Genomic DNA, 21,527 nt, shown 5'->3' with positions numbered 1-21,527 from the left:
ACCAGCCTGGTGCCAGACTAGGGCGCGATGCCCCTCCCGGGTCTGGAGAAGCGTGCGCGGGCACGGGGGCGGAGCCAGGCCAAGGGGCGGGTCCGAGGCGCACGCTCGAGGCGCGTGGCGGGGAGGGGCTGCGCGCTCCCATCTCACCACGTGTGAGCCCGCTCGGGCATTGCTGGGCGTGTGCTGCCCCTTGGGGGAGGTCACCTTCACCGCGCAGTGGGCCCGGGCGATGGGTGGGGGCGCTGAAGCGTCCCTCCACGGAATCAGGAGCTGGGAGGGGTCGGGATGGGGGTCTCTAGGGTAGCATTCTGCTGGGGCATAGTGGGCAGTGTCCGGATTGGAAGGTGCGTGTCTCAGGCAGTAGACCTCACCCACCCGTGGGCGGGCGGGCGCGGAGAGCCCAGCCGGAGGGTGTGGGGTGGGGGAGGGAGGACCTGCGTGCTGCTCCGCAGACGCTGGGGGCGGGGTGCTTGCTCTGGGTGCCCGGGAGGGAAATTGGATCTTCGCCGGCGGGAGGGGGCGACTCTTAAAGGCACAGGGCACTCGGAAGGAGAAGGCTCTGCTCCCGACCAAATGGTTTCTCCGGCGACTTATTGGACGCTGAGATCTGGAGACCCCCGAGTTTGAATCTTAACAACGATAGCTTGTACGGTTCATTGCTCAGTGGAGTCAGAATTCCTGTATTCATATCCGGGTGCCTCCTTTGCGTGTCCTTAAAATAGGAAAAAGCAGTTTTTTCCTCATATGGTTATTTTACAGATTAAATGGGATAAATGGATGTAGGCACAGTAAATGCACAACAAATATTAGTTATCAGAGACTCAGGGCACCACCAACCTAGAAACACCAACATAATAAAAAAAAGGCATCAAAGTAGTGATCCTGGGAAAAATAAAAGCTTTTTAAAAATTTTCTAACACTTTTACACTTTTCCTACTTAATATTTGTTTTATTTTAAATTACATAGGAGGGGAACTGCCGTCTTTTCAGTGCTTAGGGCTTCTCAAAGGTCTTACTGTGGCCCTGTAGCTGCTGCCATTACTATTATTAGAGTTTGAAGTACTGGCCTCCTGGATATTCCTCAAACACAGAAGGCTTGGACCCACCTCAGGGCCTTTGTACATGCTGTCTCCTCAGCCTGGAAAACTCTTCACCCCCATCCCCACATGGCTGGTCCATCTCATTCTAGCCTCAGTTCACATGGACTCTCCAGAGACGCCTGCCCTGACCACTCTCTGCTGTCGCCCACCCACATTCCCCTGCATCTCAGGTACACAGAGTTGTTGGTCTGTGACATTGTTATCATTGTCCATGATTGGTTCAGTTCATGTTTGTATATATTTATTTATATATAATATAGTAAAAACCAGTGAAATCAGCAACCCAACACAGGAACTGGAACATGGATAATACCCCACCTTTTCCTATGAACTTTTCTCCCATCCCATCCTCTGCTTTCCCTCACCTGATGTAATGTCTATCCTGAGTCTTCCCTTACTCTTAAAAAAAGCTTAGCAGCTTTATTGAAATACCAGAGTATTCATTCATTTAAAGTATACAATTCAATGACATATTAAGGGAGCTGTGCAACCATCACCACAATCAATTTTAGAATATTTTCATTGGGACTTCCCTGGTGGTCCAGTAATTAAGACTCTGTGGTCCCAATGCAGGGGGCCTGGGTTTGATCCCTGGTCAGGGAACTAGATCCCGCATGCAGCAACAAAGATCCCGCAACTAAGACCCAGTGCAGCCAAATGAATAAATAAACATTAAAAAAAAACCCAACAAAATATATTCTCTTGCCTTTAGCTTTAAAAAAAGGGTATCATAAAGAGGAAAAAAAAAAAAAAAGGATATCATGCTGTATGTAATACTCTGGTATTTACTTTCTCACTCAATAGTATAGTGGTAAGATTCATCTAAATTATTGCATCTGTGTGGGGTTCATTCATTTTCCACTGCAGGAATGTACCACAATTTTTCTATCTAGTGTCCTGTCCCTGGACATTTGTATTATCGCCAGGTTTTTGCTCTTATGAACAAGTGTTCCTGTTAACAATCCTAAATGTGTTCCTGGTGCTCAAGTGCAGGAAGGTCTCCCAGGTATTTTATGGGAAGTGTGGTGGCTGCATCTGAGGATATGTGAGTGCTAACTTTTATAAGCTGATTCGAAACTTCAAAGTTGTACCAATTTACTTTTCCACAAGCAACATAGAAGAGATCCTCTTCATCTACATCCTGTCCAAAGTTTGGTATTGTTAGACATCTTAATTTTTGCTTGCATTCTTCTAACTCATCACCCTTTCTATTTGCTTCATAGCACTCACCACATTCCGGAATTATTTTATTTGTTCACTTGTTTTTTGCCCATCTCCCCTCCACTGGAATGCCAGCTCAAAGAGGGCAGAGATTTTTGTCTGTTTTTTTTTCCTGCTCTGTCCCTAGGAGAGTGCCTGGCACACAGTGGGTGCTCAATAATTATTATTAAATGAAAGTCAGTGCTCTATCATAAGTGTGCTCAAATTCCTCCAGGAGCCCAGAGAAGGAAGTGAAATTTTGGAACCCAAAACCCAAAACTCCGGTCTGCCACTGGGATGTGGTATTTATCAGTGCACACAGACTATCCTGAGTCCTTTCAAATGGGTGCCCCAGAGTCTAAACCTTGCAGGCCACAGGAGTTCAAGGCTTGGCTGACCACTGAGCTGTTCAATCCAGACTGTGGTAGATAGATGGTAAGGTTCTTGGAGATATGCTGACCACTGCTGCCCCACTGGTCCAGGCCACCATCATCTCTTATCTGGGTACCTGCCCAGCCTCCTTTCTGGTCCCTGTACCCACCAGATCTCCTTCCATTCCATTCTCCTCCCTGAAGGCAGAGTGATGGTGTCTTTCAGTCAAAAATCTGATTGTGCATCTTCCCTTGTTAAAACCCACCAGTGGTTTCCCCATTACTCTCAAGATAAACACCAGTCTTTCACCTGGCCCACTAGGCCAAGCTTGGTCTGACCCCTGCTCACCTATCTGAACTCCTCTCCCGATTTCTCGGTCTTGATCCACTCTCTAGTCACACAAGTCTCATTTCAGTTTGTGGAACAAGCCAAGCCTCCCCACACAGGGTGTTGTGAAGTCCATTCCCTCACCCTTTCCAGCACTCCTGCCTCTGTCTGCCTCCTTAGAGCTCTCCTAACCCCATGTTCCTTTTCTTCAGTGCACCAGTGACCTGCCTAGCTCATTTGACACTCAGAACAGATGGCTCCTTTAAATGACATTATTTTCAGCAGCAGTCATGAAATACAATGAATAATACTAATGATAATGGCCAGAAAAGAAATGCAGATGGTGACAATACTCTTTTATTGAACTTTGTATACATAATCATGTCGGTAAAAATAAATATTACAGTACAAAAAAGGAAAAGAGTATTTGATCCATACTTTTCAATTATATTACTATATTTCTTTGAAAAATAAAAGAAACACACCCACACAGTGGTCTGTTGCAATAATAATTCCATTCCATTCCATTAATTACATTACAGTTTAAAAACAAATAAGAAATCACTTTAAAAATAAGAATCAATTTTAATATTAAATATATGATTCAGGGGCTTCCCTGGTGGCACAGTGGTTAAGAATCCGCCTGCCAATGCAGGGGACACGGGTTCGAGCCCTGGTCCGGGATCCCACGTGCTGCGGAGCAACTAAGCCCGTGTGCCACAACTACTGAGCCTGCACTCTAGAGCCCGGGAGCCACAACTACTGAAGCCTGTGTGCCACAACTACTGAAGCCTGCGCGACTAGAGCCCGTGCTCCGCAACAAGAGAAGCCACCGCAATGAGAAGCCCGCGCACCGCAACGAATAGTAGCCCCCATCCCCGCCCCCCCCAGCTCGTGGCAACTAGAGAAAGACGGGGCACAGCAACAGAAGACCCAACGCAGCCAATAAATAAATTAAATAAATAAATAAAATAAATCTATTAAAAAATATATATGATTCAAATTCGGTAAAACAATTTTACTAAATAATAATATTATATATAATACTATTTTACTAAATAATAAAATTTGCTGTTACCATGCTTGGCCGTTCACTCTTTGTTTCACTGTTTTAAATTTTAAAATACAAAAGCTTCAAGTGGTCACATAGAATGACAGAATTGAAGCAACTCAAGTTCTGGTTCTTCAGCTTCCTAATCACTATGCTATCATTGTTTATTTTGAATCTATTGTTTAAACACAGCCATATGTTGTACCAAAGGGGCTGGAGACACAAGTACTCAGGAAGCGAGCTTGAACAATTCTGGACTGTTACGAACTTATTCTCAAAACTAACGCGTGTAGCTGTGTCTGACTTGGTGTGTGTTAGGGGCTGAATGTATAGCTGGGAGTGCTCTGAATTATCTTCCTTGTAGGCGATTATGTTTATTAGTGTACAAGTGATTAAAATATGCTGATTCGAAGCTTACAAATATATCATTAGGACTCAAGGTAGACCAACAACTTGATTTTCAGAGAGGAGTGTCTTAACACTGACATGGTTTAGAATTGCGGGCACATGGTAATAATAAAATGCAGAGAGATGTTCAATCAGTTTTATTGTTCTCAAATTCTCTGCAGACAATACACCCTTTCATTGCCTGCAGAGCCCCACTTGGTACACCACAGCAGAGCAGAAGCTCCATGGGATCAAAGGACCCACCTGATTTCCACTCTCCCCAGCACTTAGCAGATCTTGGCACAACACAGACTCTCAATACCTGTTCAGTGAAGGGAGGAAGGAGCCAAATCGGGTGTGGGTGTGGCTGTCACAGACACCGTCATGCAACTCCACCCACCCCAACTGTGTCTAGCTCTAAAACATCAGTCTTTGAACCAGCACGGTCCTCAAAGACATTCATAATAAAGAGGGAGAGCAATAAGAACAAGGTAATTCATTTCTTGATTCATCTAAATGTCTTCTTTGAAAAATTCAAAGATTATGATCGTGTGTGTGTGTATGTACATTACAGGGCTCTTTTACTGAATAATGTTATAGAACTGCACATGGGGCTCTTGAGCACTTAAATATGGCTACTGCAAATTGAAATGTGCTACAGTGCAAAATTCTCACTGGTTTTCAAATACTTAGCAAAAAAAATTAAAATATCGCATTAATATTTTTGAGATTATAACATTTTGGATATATTGGGTTGAATAAAATATGTTAAAATTAGTTTCACCCGTTTCTCTTAATTTTTTTTTTTTTACTTTTTAAAATGTGGCTTCTGGAAAATTTAAAATAACACTTATAGCTTGCATTATATTTCTAAGAGGCAGTACTAATAGAGAAGATGGAGGTTTTCCTCATCCTTACTTGGCAAAATAAACAGTTGGCAATTTTTGTCCATCTCCAAATTTTAAAATGAATAGTTTTTTTCAGGGGTGAGAGGAGTTTTTTAAAATTCTCTGTGAAATCCCAAAGTCTTAAAGATCCTGACGGAATTCTGGGTTGCCAGTCCATAAGATGTAGTTTGAGACTCAGAGAAGCACAAGGCAGCAAGGAGAGACCAGACCTGGAGGCATGTTCATGGGGAGAAGAGGACAGCATCAGGGGCATTTTAGCAGCACCAGCAGGGCTGATGGAATTGGGGAATCATCAGATTGGGGGAAGGAAGGGGACGGTGACTAGATGGAGGAGCTGATTTTATCTGGACAGTGGGTTCCATCTGGTGACTCACATCACACCCCATCGGTACATCTCCACATCTCCTAGAGTACAATTCCCACAACCTGACTCTGAAATTCATTAGACTTTTCCTTTGGAGGTGACCATATTCTATATCATGAAAGGGGACACTATTAATAATTATGCTGGAACAACAGAAATAAACTGGGACTGCCTGGGGAAACTGGGAAATAAGTCATTCCCACCTTATTGGATAAATATAGAGGACTCCCATAGGTGACTCAGAAGTCAAGCATGGAAATACTGGGGCTTTAAACAATCAAAGCACCCAGTATTTGAAGTCAAACTTTGTTCAATGTTACGAGTTTTTAGGGAGTTACTACAACTCATTTGCCTCAGTTTTCTCGTCTGCAAAATGGGAGAGCATAATATTTCAGGATATGGAGCATGGTAAAGAGTCAATGAGTTGTGGGACTTCCCTGGCAGTCCACTGGCTAAGACTCCGCGCTGGCACTGCAGGGAGCGCTGGTTCGATCCCTGGTGGGGGAACAGAGATCCCACATGCTGCGTGGCGCCGCCCAAAAAAATAAATTAAAAAAAAAAAAAGTCAATGAGTTGTAACAGGAGCAACAACAAAAGTACTCTATTGTGTGTATTCTCTTTAAAAGAAAATGTACAAAAAGGCAAAACTATAGCGATAGCAAAAACATCTAATGGTTGTCAGGGTTTGGGGGGGGAGAGGGTTGAATAGGTGAAGCACAGGGGACTTTTTAGGGCAGTGAAACTCTTCTGTATATTATAATGGTGGATATAAGACCTTATGCATTTGTCAAAACCCATACGTTAGAAAGAGCAAATCTTAATGCATGAAAAATTAAAAAATCATTTATGACTTGGGAGAATCCCAAAATGGAATGCAGAATGTGACAAAACAAACTGTATTACAAATGTATGAAACAGCCTCATTAAAGGGGGTGGGGGAAAGGAGCTTGACTTAAGCAACTTTAGAAACGAGCGGGGTCTGTCAAACTAAAAGCAAAAGAAAGTGTACATAAAGTTGATAATGTTTCCCACAGGGGTATGGGTTAACAATGCTGATGCTGCTATACATTTTTACTGGTGAATGGTGGGAGCCAGGTTTCTCATTGTTGGAGTGGGAATTTACAGATGAGCAAGGGGAGGAGGCTAGAATGATTCATGTGGTAATGGATTAGAGCTGGAAATATAAATAGGACCTCACCTTTAGCTTAATATAGATGCAGATGGTTACGTACAGAAATATTCATAGATATGTTTATGTACACAGGTTAGCATATACACATATATTTCTTTGTTCTGTTAGTTGAAATAGGAGGAATCTGGACTTTTGAGAAACAGCTAATTCTAGGACTGGGGGCAGGGAATATACAAGATGAGTCTGGGGCAACATATAGTGCCAGAAGGTAAAGTGCTCAAGAACAACAAAAGACACACAAAGATGGGAATATGTCAAAGGGATACAGGAGCCAACTAAAAGAGCTGCCAGAGGCCAAATCTGGACCAATTTGAGCAACAAAATTAAGCAGTACTGGATTATAACTGAAAGTATGAAATAAGTATCTATGAGTCCATTGATGTAAATAAATGACTAAATAAATAGAGGAAAAGAAACACATCTTCAGTGCAGAAAAACTCCAAATAACTTACATAGATACTCCACCCTCAAGGGGGTAGAACATTACTCCCCACTCCTTAAGTGTGGGCTAAGCATAGTTACTTCTTTCCAAAGAGGAGAACACGAAAAGGGGTAAAAGAAGAGCAACTTTACAGAGGAGAAACCTGACAGATACTACCTCAGCCAGGTGATCAAGGTCAACACCAACAGTGATAAGTCCTGTTGATGTCTGAGAAACTGCCACAGCCAAGAAGAATCTAGGAGACATGAGATAAATGCAATGTGGCATCCTGGATGGGATCCTGGGATAGAAAAAGGACATTAAGTAAAAACTAAGGAAATCAGAATAAACTATTAATGGTAACTAATGCACCATATTAATGTAAGATGTTGATAATAGAGGAAACAGGATGGGTTGGGGATATAGGAACTTTGTATTATCTTTGCAATTTTTCTGTAAATCTAAAACTATTCTAAAAAATAAAGTTCATTTTTAAAAAGATGGCACAGGGTTTTAAAAACATATTTAGTTTATTTAGACTTTAGAGTGTTAAAGCAATTACATAGTCTGCCTTAAAAATGGAATTTCTTCAATGCATTAAGAGAAATATTCATTTATCCTACAGTTTTAATATGTTTTGTCCAATAAAAGTCAGCTACCAATTACTTAGGTCAATGTCTCAATGACTCAGCGTCTTTCATTTGTATGCATTTGAAATACAAACAAGGAAAGATGACCAGCTTCTTGATCATTTTAAATTAAATGAAAATACCTATATTGAAAGAAATCCACGTAGAGCAGATATCAACCCCATTGCCTAAATTTTCATTGCCTAAAATTGTTTTAGTAGAGAACGACATATATTGTTGTCTAATTGGAACAGTTTTGCTCTCCTTAAATAAAATACCAGCCAAAGATTATTCAGGCTGCAACTGACAGAGGCGTTACTGCTAGTTCCTTCTAATTTGGATAATTCCTTTTTTTGAAAAATCGAGTCTTGCTGCTTCATTGAAGCTGGAGGGAGAGCAAGACCGAAGCTCACTGGCGGTGTCCCTGAGCGGAAGGCAGGACTCTAAGCCAAGGGACCTGCCCATTGGTGGGCTGCCGGGCAGCTGTGGGGCGGGGACGCCTGGGATGGAGCTCATAGCCCATTGGCTGCGTCGCTGCAGGATGGTGTAAAGGACCGCCAAGGCCTGTGCTGCCGGTTTCCACGGCAACGGAGGCTTGAAAGAGCCACTCAGATTTCGGCGTTCGTTCCCAACTCCCCCCTTCCGGAGGGGGGATGGGCGGCCTGGATTTGAGGGCTGGTGGAGGAGGCGTGGGGGCTGGGAGTTAAGGGGACAGGGCTTTCCTCCGACCAAACCAACCTAGCAAAGCAGCATTTGAACTGGGTTCGAGAAACCTGGCCTGCGTGCTCACTGGAAAAAAATCAGACAAACAGAAAGGCGTTAAAGACGAAAGAGAAGAATGACATATAATTCCATCCTCCCTTGACCTCTCCATTGGTAACATTTTGCATGTGAACGAACACAAAGCCTAGCACAGAGTAGGAACGAGATACTTAGTGGGAGGGAGAAAGGGAGGAAGGGAGGAAGAATGAGGAGAGAAGGAGGGAGGATCCCTGATGTGGGCAACGTGGCGTGAGACAAGTGCCCGCCCTTTGAGGCCGAAAGTCCGCAGACAGACCTGACGGGGTATGACAGCCTTCAGTATGGGGGCTTGAAGGAGAGAGGTCTCGCCGGCGCACTGTAAGGACGGAGGGGGCGGCCAACAGGATCGTGACTAGGCATTTGGGAGACCTATCTCTGTAGTAAGACCGGGTTCACATTCCCAATGGCCCTGCCACTTACCAGATGCCAGTGCTTCAACTCTCCAGATACCAGTGTCCTTGTATTTGGGGAATGATAAACAGTACCCACCTCGTTGTGTTGGTGTCAGAACTGAGTTGAGATAATGCATGTCAACCTCTTAAAACGATGCCTGAAACTTAGTAAACTGCAGTCACCAGCAGCTATTACCTTAATTGAAGACAGGGTAGGATTTAACTAGGTGGAGAGAATAGCGGGTTATCCTTATGTGGAGGGAGGAGCAGTGTGGAAATCTTACAAAAGAGACCAGTTTGGATGTCATATAGAAAATCACGGGAGATGTTAGCCAGAGGACAAAAAGGAAAAAATAACGATGAGAGCTATGTTTACTGAGGGCCTGGCACTCTGCCAAGCCCTTTACATGAATTTTTATTTCATTTTCTCATCAGCCCTGATAAGGCAGTTACCATTAAACACATTTTTCTGGTAAGGAAACAGGCCCAGAGAGCTTACATTTCTTGTCTGAGCTAAGAAATGGTACAACCAAACAGGGGCATTTGTAGTGCCCAGGACAAGAGTTCAATCGGAGGCCCATATACCACATGTCTCTGTAGTTAGAAGTGATACATCCCTCATCAATCTAAGGTGTTAAATGAAATATGTTATATTCTCCTCCTTGACGGATCTACTTTCACAACAACCTGGAAGAGCCAGGTTCAAATTAGAATTCCAGGACCCTTGGAGGTCTGTGCCAGGGTGTGTTGGCCCAGGGAGGGCTACCCCCTGGCATCCAACCCCTGTCCAGCTACCTCCCATCCCATCAGTGAGGGACCCAGCACGTATGAGTGGACACCCCAGCCGCCACATGCAGCTGTCTCTTGCAAACAGCTACTCTGAGACATAAGCCTCAGGTCTGTAAGGGGTGCATCAGGCAGTGCAGCCTGCCCTCAGCTGAGATGAACCCAGGGATGAGGCCACGAAGGTTCTAAGTGAGCTTAGGGATATTTTGGAAGGGAATTCTGGGGTTTCAGAGAATGGTCTGGAAAGGGAGGGCACAGACTCTGGGTGGGCAGTTCCTCTTGTGCCTACAGATTCCCACCCCACCCCCTGAGGAGGGGCAGGGCTCAGGGCCAGAGCTACTCTTGCCAGGGATAAGGGAGTGTTTTGTTGAAGCTAGGCATTCACAATCCACTGTGCCTCACAGTGCGGGGGACATGCAGGCTAAGTCTCAATGATATGCCCTCAGAGGAATAGGGGAGGATGGGCCTGACCTCCAGGCTGAAGGAAACCCTTACCAAAAGTGAGAAGACTGAAGGAGTGAATTCGATTTTTGTTTTGTTTTGTTTTTTACATTGAATTTTTTTTTAAATTATTTATTTATTTTTGACTGTGTTGGGTCTTCGTTTCTGTGAGGGCTTTCTCTAGTTGCGGCGAGCGGGGGCCACTCTTCATCGCGGTGCGCGGGCCTCTCACTATCGCGGCCTCTCTTGTTGCGGAGCACGGGCTCCAGACGCGCAGGCTCAGTAGTTGTGGCTCACGGGCCCAGTTGCTCCACGGCATGTGGGATCTTCCCAGACCAGGGCTCGAACCCGTGTCCCCTGCATTGACAGGCAGATTCTCAACCACTGCGCCACCAGGGAAGCCCTGAATTCGATTTTAAAAATTTTTTTATTATTTATTATTTTTTATTTTATATTTATTATTTATTATTTTTATTACTTTTTAATTGAAGTATTGTTGATTTACCGTGATTCAGGTATATAGCAAAGTGATTCAGTTATGTATATAAGTTTTTCAGATTCTTTTCCATTGTAGGTTATTACAAGTTATTGAATATAGTTCCCAGTGCTATACAGTAGGTCCTTGTTGTCTATCTATTTTATATATAGTAGTGTGTATCTGTTAATCCCAAAATTTGAATTTGCTTTTTGAAGATGAATGAATAAGCCCTTATTCAGTAGAGAGTCAGTGACAGGTGTGCTAAGGGATACTTTGAGTGTCATTTACAAAGGACAAGGAGGCTACACACTACTGTATATAAAATAGATAAACAACAAGGACCTACCATACAGGGAACTACACTCAATACCTTATAATAACCTATAATGGAAAAGAATCTGAAAAGATATATATATGTAAAACTGAATCACTTTGCTGTATAACTGAAACGAACACAACATTGTAAATCAACTATACTTCAATTTAAAAAAAGGAATAAAAGATAAGGAGGTACATATCCTGATCTGTAACCACAGCCAAGTAATTTCTAGATCATCCATGCAATAAATATTTATTGGGCTTTTACTATGTGCCAGGCACAGTGTGAAATGTTTGAACTCTAACCAAGAGCAAAAAAAGTCCTGGTCTCTGCCCTCTGGGAGCTCAAAATTGAGAGACAGAGGCAGATATTAATCAAACCATGGCATAAATAAACATATCATTGTACCTGCAGTGACCACTAAAAGGAGGGGAGTGTAAGAGGGTTTTGTCTAGAAGGTTAGGGAAGGCTGCCGTTAGGAAGTGGCATTAGAGTTGAGCGCCAGGGAAGGTAAGGGTTAACCACGGGTCTGGGAGGGTGAATTCCTGGAATGACTAGCAGGAGCCCAGCCAGGGTGAGGGGGTGAGGCCCAGAGGAGGCTGGGTGGCCAGGCAGGGCCTGGTGGGCCCCAGGGAGGACACAAAGTCTTTGAAGGTCTTTTAAGCTGGGGCTTAATGTGATCAAATTTTGTTTTGGGGACGATTTTCCCGGGTGGAAGGAGACCAAGCTTGGAAGCAGGGAGACCAGTGAGTTGGCTTGGGTGCTCTAGAGTTTTAAACTTTCCCATCAAAATGTCTTATTTTTAAAGATAGAGGAAATGGACTCCTGTTTCTACAGAGTCTACAGGAATTTCTTTGAAGTCTTGTGTTGTGTTTTGCATTTTTTTTTGTTAATTTTTTTTTTTTTTTTTTTGCCAGAGATAATACATGAAACAGTTACAAACAAAACCAAAGAAACCCCCCAGGGATATACCGTGGAAAATACATTTTCCTTCCAGCCCCAATCCCAAATATCCAGTTCTTCTCAGAAGCAACAGTTATCAGTTTCACTAATATCCTTCCAGATTATTCTATACATAAATAAGCATATGTATATATTCCATCATTTTAAAATGTAATATGTATATCAATTATCACATGGTACACTTTAAATATCTTACAATTTTATTTGTCAATTACACCTCAACAAAGCTGAAAAAAGTAAAATTAAAATGTAAACAGTAGCATACCATATCTTGCTTTGTTCACTTTAAAATGTGTCTTAGATGATTTTTAATAGCCGTTCTTTTTAACAGCTGCATAGTGTTACACTATTTGAATGTGCCATAGCCTAACTACTATTGATACATAGCTGATAGATAATCAGGTTATTTCCAGTCCTTGGTACCTTAAGTAATGCATCAGTGAACATACGTAACATCTGATATATAACATCTTTGTGCACCTGTCCAAGTTTAGCTATAGATTCATTTCCTATGACTGCTGTGTTAAAGATTATGTAAATTTAAAATTTTGATAGTACCAAACAAACTGCTTTCCAAAGATGTTGGTCCATGTTTTATTTTAAAACTCTGCAAAGTTTGCATTCTCCTCCATAACATATCTGTTTATTTTCATGAAACATGTCCTCCCCCAAATATTCTTAGTCACTCTGACAAGCAAGCAAGTGGTGCTGTATGGATCCACTGGCTCTGCCCACGTCTGGTAACGCTCCCGTGGAATTCCACCTTCAACTTGGTATGATCTGACTCCTTAGCTTCCTCTTATACCGTTCCACACTCCATCATACTGAACTCCTTCTGGTTGCTCTTTGTCAGCCATACCTGAAGTTGACATGAAGTAGGGAAATGGGCACTCTGGCTGAGAATAAAGTCCCAAAGGGGCCCAGAAGCCTCTTGCAAAAGGAGTTGTATGCTAGGCTGACTCCCTAGAGCAGTAGAGAGCCCCAGAGGGAGTAAAAGGGTCAGAGTGCTAGATTGGCATTTTAGGAAGATTACTTGTTCCTTAGTCCACCTCTTTCTCCCAGCACTCTAAAAGGTCTTCACCAATGACCTCCACATTATTCAATCCAATGGGCACTCTTCAATCCTGACTTATGAATCTTGACATTTCTCAAGGCCAATTTTACTTGACCTCTTGCAGCACTCAATACAGTTAATCCTTGCCACTTACAACTATCCTCCCTTGGTTTATGTATCTCTACACTCTTGTTTTCCTTCTCCCTTTCTGGCTGTCCTTTATTAGTTTGTCACGATATCTTTTTCCATCAGGGAAAACTCTCACATGTCAGAGTTGCATAAGGTATGGTCCGAGTTGCTATAATCTTTCTCCCCTATGCTTTTTCTCATGACCCATTAGGAGATTATAAAATCAACTTATTGGGTCATATAAGCATTTATAAAAGAATGAAGCAATAGAATAGAAAATATCAGAGCACACCACCCACAGAGATAATATTATTTCTTTCTATATATAAACTTGTTTCTATATATAAACTTGTTTATTTATATATAAGTATACATATGTATATGTTGGATGGCTGCAATGTAAAATGTATGCCTTCTGTGGAATGTGGTTAAAGAGTTTGAAAACCATTGCTATAGGACACCTGTGTTTATATCTCAAGCCCAGAGCTCTCCTTAGAATTTAAGGCCTGTGGATATTGAACCACCCATCCCACACCTTCTTTTAGACATCCTCTACAGGGACTTCAAACTCAACACAGCCAAAATCAAACTGAAGACCTTCATCACAAACTTGGATTTTCTCCTCTGTTCTACACCTCAGGGAGTGGCCCCACTATCTCTTCAATTGCAGAAGCTGGAAACCTGGGTGACATCCTTGGTACTTACTTTTCCTCCAGCCTATGTCTGTCTTGTTGACTTAACCTCCTAAAAATCTCTTTACCCTGCCTGCTTTTCTCTATCTGCATCATCCAGGTCCAAGGTACCCTCATCCGTCACCTTGGTAAACTGGACTTCTCTACACTTGGGCTTCTCTCTGACCCATTCTCTACAAAGTATCCTGAATGGTCTTTTAAAAATATAACCCTGATCATGTCACTTCCTTGCTCAAAAATTTTTCAATGGCGCCTCATCATTCTTAGACTCAAATTCTAAACATGGCTGACCAGACCTCCCCAAGAGATCTCCAGTCTTATTTTGTACCATCATCTCCCTCCCCCTCTCTGCATTGTAGCCACACTGGCTGTGCCAGATGTGGTTGGTCGGCAGACAGCTCCCATTCCCACTGTTAATGTGCTTTCTGTGCTACTCATGCTGGAAAGCAAAAGCATTTCCTGACTCCCTTGCAGCTAGGGCTCCAGCAATTAGGTACACTTACATGAGGTTTGGAAGGTGGTAGTAGGCAGAAGTCAAACAATTTTGGCTGTTTTTGCTTTTAAGTAAGGTTGTGGAGACTCTAGTGTATGATCTCTGGCTTCAAGGGCTTGACATTCCACTGTTCTAGCAGTAGCATTGGCACTGGCATCCTGTCCTTGAGTGGCAGCTTCCGCAGTGTGTCCTCAAACTCAGCCTTTCCAGTGATGGCCTCCTGGCTCCTTTCTGTGAGAGAGGTAGTAGCTCCCCTGGTAGGTCAGTTCCATGATGTTCTAGGAATCATTCCTAATATCCAGCCTAGAGCCCATCACTTTCCTCAATACTTAGAGTGGTTTGTTTCTAAACACTGGCTTTCATTTGGTTTCTAGAATCCACTGTGCCTCCTCCCACTATAGGGTTGTTATACTTGTTATCCTTACGCAAACCTAGGCTCATACCCTTACCACCACTTAACCCCCACCCCCACCTTTCAATTAACTTCTTATATAGTCTTTTGATCTCAGTTCAAACATTTTGTCTGGGAAGTTATCCCTGACCCCCCAAGAACAGATCAGTTTTCCTTATTAAACATGTCACTCTGTATGTTTCTTTCAATGCATTATTACAGATTATATATTGTGTAACTCTAGAATTCCAGCCCCAAAGGACTTGACTATTTTGCTGCAATCCATTGCCTTGAAAGAGTTGGTGCTTAACATACGAGTGTTAGAGTGTTAAATGAATGGAATGAAGGCGGCCAGAGTGGAGGGTGTTAGGACAAAATCAAGCCTCTTATTACACTGACAAGCCCTGTCACTTCCTCTTGGCCTTTTCCCAACCACATCTTCCTGTGACTCTCCAGCCAGCCTGAACACACCCTGTGCTCTAGCCTCCAGGTCTTTGCACAGGCTGCTTCTGTTGCTTGAATATCTTTTCCTTCTTCACTTGACTCCTTCATTTTGCAGGTTTCAGTCCAGACATCATCTCTTCTAGTAGAGCTGCATTTGAGACAATTCTATACTCTTTTCTAGAACATTAAAAAATACTTAATATTATTTTAAAAATTGCTTCCTTATTATTTATCTGTAGCTCTCTCTGCAAGTGCACAGTCTTATTCACGGGTGTATGCAGAGTGCCTTGTGTGGGGTCTGGCTCTTAATGGCCTTCAGTATTGTTGTAAGCTGAACGAATGAACGTCAGCTAGTCAGCCAGCCTCAGGCTGGGGATCTCGACACACTTCCCAGGAGCCCATGAACAGTGAGGGATTGTAATTTGGGGGCTGCTAGATCAGGAGAGGAAGCTGGGGGAGGTTTGTTCTGCTCCAGCCCGTGGCTCAGGCCCCAGACTGCCAGGCTGGAGGCCCTGGAGCGGATGGGGGGGCGGGGAGGGGAAGGGCAGGGAAACAGTTTCTTCCTCTGCTCTCTCCAGTAGAGTTGGGGGGGAGGGGCAGAGAGAGGGAAGATTCCTTCCAAGGAGGCTCCTTGGCACAGTGCCTGCTAGGAGGAAGGGGGAGGGGACTATGATGAATACAGGCTTTTTCCCCCCACGTCAGGCCTCCAGCACTGTGAGGGAGGGAAACCCGTGGCAGAGGATGGGGAAAGGAGGGGGAGAGAGAGGACAGAGGGAGGGAGGGAAGGAAGGAGGAGGGAAGACTGTGTTTGCCTTGGGAGACAGGAAGGAGAAAGGCTGAGCTGGCTCTGAAAGGCAGGATTCTGAAGAGCCAACCAGGCCTCAACTGTACCAGATGAGCTCTGGAAATACCCTCAAATCACTGAGTCAGAGAATCAATACACTGGGAACATTAATTCTTAGGATCACATCATCTTATCATCTCAGAGCTAGAAAATCCCTCAGAGGGTTGTGTCTGGAGTCTCCAGGGCTAGCTTGGAGGAGTGAGTCAGCTCTATGGGAAATTTCCTGGACCCTTTCTCTCTTCCTCCCTTATAGTTGGAAGAGATGGCATTTTTTCTAAAGCCCATGAATACTTCGTATCCAATTCAGTACACTTACAGTAACTGTTAAGATGATGAAACTGACATCCTACCTCAGTTTTTCCCACTGGTTTGTAATCTCCTGAGGGCAGTCCCTCTCAGTCATGTTAGTACTATTCAGAACTGTGGTCTCAAACCTGGCTGCCCAACAGAGTTGCTAGGGGTGCTTACTAAAAATATTTCACTCACTCCAGTGATTCCGATTGCTCGGAACTGAGTTAGGACTTAACACTTTAGTTTTAACAGTATGCTAAGTGATTTTGATGCAAAGGCTTAGGTAACAACTCCCAAGGGCCTGGGAAAACACAGTAGGTGTTAAGTGTTGCCTGCAGGGCTGGAAATGTATATGCAGAGTAAACAAATGGAGTGTGGGAAGCCTCGGTTGAACTAGGGTCTGTGAACCTATGCATCTAACATTTCGAAAGGAAATAGTGCAGCAGTGTTATCAATACAAAAGATAAATATTTATTCAGAACAAAAGTTTAAACAATCGATTTTACATTCTAAGCCACAAGGAAATAGCAAAACATAAAGGAAAGACATAAACTAAAAGAAAAGCAGTGTACTGTCTTTTCTACTTTAACTTGATAACACTTAGTAGACCCAATGCCCTCTAGCTTGGCCTATTTCCCAAGTACATTTTAGAGTTAACAGCTCATTTGGAATTCCGTTTTTCTCCTGAGAGTCCGGAGGTTGCAGATGAGCTCCAGTCAGCTGCTTCTCTGGGGACGCTAGCTATTGAGGCTAAGATGCAAATGTAAACCTTTCTTTACTCAGGAGCACCTCTATTTCTCACTGGTGGCAATGAACGGGGAAGGGGAAGGCCACAAAGGAGCAGGGCCACTTTAATCCAGATATGGTACCCCAGGGGGCAATGAGTACACCCTGGATTATGTTCCTTTGTCCCTTCCGTATCTCCCAAGTATTCTGAAGCTCCTGCCAAATCTTCTGCTTCCTTCCCCAGATGATTTCTTAGCATTCCTCTGGGCTCATTATTCTGGAAAGAGCAGACTTTCTGGGCCCTCAAGTGTTGAGGAAAATGTTGTGAGGTGTGAGAGGTAGTGGAATGAGCACCGGGCTTGGGGTCAGGGAACTCTACTCTAGGCTAGCTCTGGCACCAGACAGCTATGTGATTTTGACCCAGTCATTTAACCTCTCTGGTCCTGTTTCATCTGTTGGAAAACCAGTGGATTGGTCTAAACCAATTTTTAGGTCTTTTCCAGCAGGAAAATTCTAGATTCCATGATTCTGTGAAGAATGGTTTCTGAGCCACTGAAAGTGCTGTCACAAAGTCCATGCATTTTAATGCCATAAGAGAGGCCCTTGGCCGCCATTCAGAGCTTATTGACTCAGTTTACATACACTTCTAACAACACTGGTTTCACAAATTCTCAGACCACATAGATTAGAAGCAGCAAATTAAAAGGGGACGGGATGAGCTGCAAAAGATAGACACCCTGACAGAAGCCAGGGTCAACAATGTTCTCAATTCAACAAACACTGATGGAGTGCCGACCATGTGCTGGGCCCCTACCTAGCACTGGGGCATAAAGATGAGCAAGGCAGCCGGAAGAATGAAAATCCGGGGAGAAGACAAGAAGTGGGGAGTAAAAAGTACCAGAAAAAAAATCTCCAAATACAAAAATGAAAATAAATTTTAAAAAAGGGAGGGGAGACATATCTGCACACTACAGTTCTCGGTCGGTAGTCGTTACTGATGACAGAGTCACCAAATTCAGGAAAGGCTGAAATGGAGTAAACTCAGTTTAGGAAGGCAAAGTGAGATGTCTCTTGTAGTTTTAAGAAGATCTCCTCCAAAAACGATAAAAAATGGTTTAAAAAAAAGTTTTGGCACTTAAGAGGGGTAAGCTGGCTCTGTGTTCACCCTGGCAGGCAGGCGGGTGTTCAGTGCCCGGCCACGCCGGTTAGCTGAGCTGCCACGGAATTGTGAACCGCTTTGGGACACTGGGCAAAGGCGTGTCCTCGTTTGCCACAGAGGTTACACACGATGCCCTTCCGGCAGTAAGGGCTCAGGTGCCCCTCCTCCCCGCACCTGAAGCACCTGTCCTGTGTGCAGCTGCCACTCATGTGGGTCCGGGAACCACATTTAAAGCACGTCTTGGGCTGCCCCTTGTACCAGCTGTAGCCCCTCTCGGCCCCCAGGAAGAAGGCCCCCGGCAGGTGCCTGACCCCGCCCTCCCCCTGGCGCAGCTCGATCTCGCACTTGTACTCCCCGGTCCAGATCCCAAACCTGTCGGTCACTTTCACCGGCACGGCCAACACATCGCAGTGGCGCTTGAGCCAGGTCACGATGTCCTCCACGTCCACCGTCTCGTTCCGGAAGAGGATGAAGAGCGTCTTCAAGCTGGACTTGCTCCGCCCCAGCACCACAAAGTTCTCCCAGCAGTCCTCCTGCTCGCGCTTCTCCTCGTAGACGCGTAAGAATAGGGCCAGCTTCTCCGCCGAGCGGAAGCTCACGTCGAACTCCCGGCTGCCAGGGATCTGAATAACCGCGTAGATGTCGCTCGGGTCCATGCCGATGGAGCGGAGGATGAGCGCGCCCACCACGAAGTCCCGGGTTGGGCAGGCGCCCTCGTCTCCCTGGAAACAGATGCGCACGAGGAAGCGGCCCTTGCCCGGGCCCGCCGCGGGGCCAGCCGCCGTCGCCTGCTCGTCCTGGGGGGGCCGCTCGGCCGCGTCTTCGGCCGCGTCGGGCTTGGCCGGGGCCGCCATGGCCGCCGCTTCGGCCTTCTTCCTCCTGCCCGCCTCGGCTGCGCCCTTCTTCTTGCGGGCGTCCGTCGCCTCGCCGGCCGGGTCTCTCCGGCGGCCCTTCGGGTCCCCGCGGCCGGCCGGGGGGAAGTCACCGAGGCCAGGCGCCGCCAGGCCCGCGGGGGCGCTGAGCCCGCCGCGCGCGCCGTTACCGCCCTCCTCCTCCCGCCGCGGAGGCCGCGACTCGCGGAACTCGCCCTTCTTCTCGGCCAGGTTCTTCACCACCTGGGCCCAGCCCATCTTCTCGTGGCCGCCCTCGGCCTCCTCGGCCCGGGCCGCCGGGCGCGCAAGAGACAGGAGCTGCGTCCGCCCCCGCTTCCTCTCCTCCTCCGCGCCGCCGCCGGTGGCCATGTTACCTCCTTCCCAGCATCCTCCACTCGCTCCCGCAGCCAAAGGGCGCCCATGGCGCGCGCCCGCCCGCCCGGGGCTGTGGGGGTTTGGGCTTTTTTTTTTTTTTTTTTTTGAAATTCGACGCTTCTCTCCCCCGCCCCGCTAAGGTATTTACTTGCGGCGCTCGGCGGTCAGCGGCCGCGGGCTGGGAACCCCCTGGTAACGGCCTGGCCACGTTTCCGTTAGTGCTCGCTCCAACCCTACCTCCTCGGCACCGAAGTGGGATGCGGAGCTTGGAGCGCGTCCCTGTCGCTCGCGAGGGTTTGGCAGCCTTGGGCCTCGCTCTCGAGGATTTGGTATTTCGCAAGCGGTCCTCGATGATTTCATTCAAGCAGTTTTACTAACGGCCCACAGCCCGAAGGCGGGAGAGAGTTGAGGAAGATTTCGCCCATTTTGTTTTCATTTTTGTACCTTTTCTATTAAAAAAAGAAAGACAAAACTTAGCCCTTCCTCCTCCCAAAGCAGATCACAATGCATTATTTTTACAACGTTGGATTATGGACATTTTCAAACATACAAAAAGTGGAAAGAATTTTGCAGTGAACATTTTAACTTTTAAACTATTTTATCTTTCATTAAAATTTTACTATAGCTTATCACACTACGCCTGTATCCATCACTCCTTATTTTTTGATACATTTCCAAGTAAGTCATACTGAATTATTTTTTAAAAAGACCTCCATCATATTCATGATGACAATTACAGTGAGCGCTTAAGTGTTCGATACTGTTCTAAGCACACCGCAAGCTTTATCACATGGAATCTTCCAAAACAATGTTGTAATTATACCCATTTTACAGGAGGCAGGGGCTTGGAGATGGGAGTTAAATCACTTGGCCAAGTGGCAGAGTTAACAGGCAGCCTCCACGCGTAGGTGGCTTATACTTCTTCTACTTCTTTGCTCTGACATTTTGGATAGACTCTTTGGATCAGACTCTCCAGGAAACGCCCTTCACACAGATTCCCTAACTAAAGTTAGCACTGGACACAATCCTTATTCCTCCCTCATCTGTCTCAACTGGTGCTTCAGAAGCATTGATAAAATTTAGGTAGTTGAGGGGGTGGGGTTAATGCCACCTTTTGTCATCTTGTTTTCTTTACCATAGCTGCTTGTGTTTCAGGGTGCTCCAGTGATCTTTCTGGGTTTAGTGAAAGAAAAGGATTGTGGAGTCAGGGAGACCCTAGTTTGAATCTGACTGCTTCAAATCTCAGCTTTGTCACGTGGGGCCAATGACCTCAGTTTTCATAGCTCAATTTGCTCATCCATAACAAAGGGATATTAATATCTACTCTCAGAGGACGAATGAGGGGGGTCCAAGGAGATAACCTGTGTCAAAGAGCTTAGTCCACAATGGGATTCCAGGGAAGGTTATTCTTCCTTACTGCCGGTGTTGGATTTTTTCCTATTTCTCTTGCAGTTCTGCTTAGCATCTGGGAGTCCCTGTGAGTTCTTAAGATCTTTCCCTTTACTCCGATTCCAGTACTGGTTTCAGGAAGACAGCATCTCCAACTCTTGTGCTATTTGGACCTTCCGATTCCCTCACTTTATAACTCCTGACGTGCTCTCATCCATCCCTTCTCTGCCACACATCCCCAGGATCGTACTGGGATCATTAACCAGAAGCATCAAAGTCTTAGTTTCACACATTCCACTCTTTTATTCTTTCTGCTTGCCTGCTCAGATCTTTCCATGGTGAGGGTATTTACATAGCCAAACAGAACCCATGTATTTTAAATAATCTCTTTTATTCCTCTCACCCGAACTCCCCACCCCAGGTAACTAGCACACAATCAAATATCTACAAGGCAGGTACCTTAAATAAGGAAAAGTGCTGGGAGAACTGGAGGGCACATATTCTACCTGAAGGGGCAGCTGCTAGTCAACTCCAGCT

The 21,527-nt window shown here is 45.1% G+C and overlaps 1 protein-coding gene across 1 annotated transcript; it reads right to left on the bottom strand.

Moving 5' to 3' along the window:
- Positions 1 to 16,917: 16,917 nt before the first annotated feature.
- Positions 16,918 to 19,857, bottom strand: ZCCHC3 (zinc finger CCHC-type containing 3). Its single transcript, XM_061208359.1, has one exon. The coding sequence runs from the start codon at positions 19,593 to 19,595 to the stop codon at positions 18,381 to 18,383; it is 1,215 nt and encodes a 404-aa protein (XP_061064342.1). The 5' UTR covers positions 19,596 to 19,857; the 3' UTR covers positions 16,918 to 18,380.
- Between the last annotated feature and the right edge of the window lie 1,670 nt (positions 19,858 to 21,527).

This window comes from Eubalaena glacialis, chromosome 13 (genome assembly GCF_028564815.1).
Source record: "Eubalaena glacialis isolate mEubGla1 chromosome 13, mEubGla1.1.hap2.+ XY, whole genome shotgun sequence".
Taxonomy (NCBI): Eukaryota; Metazoa; Chordata; class Mammalia; order Artiodactyla; family Balaenidae; genus Eubalaena; species Eubalaena glacialis.
Note: the sequence above shows the minus strand (reverse complement) of the source record. Positions and strands in the feature narration are given on the sequence as shown.

Excerpts from the sequence above, each read along its gene's own strand:
- ZCCHC3 (XM_061208359.1), bottom strand. The coding sequence starts at position 19,595 with ATGGCCACCGGCGGCGGCGCGGAGGAGGAGAGGAAGCGGGGGCGGACG.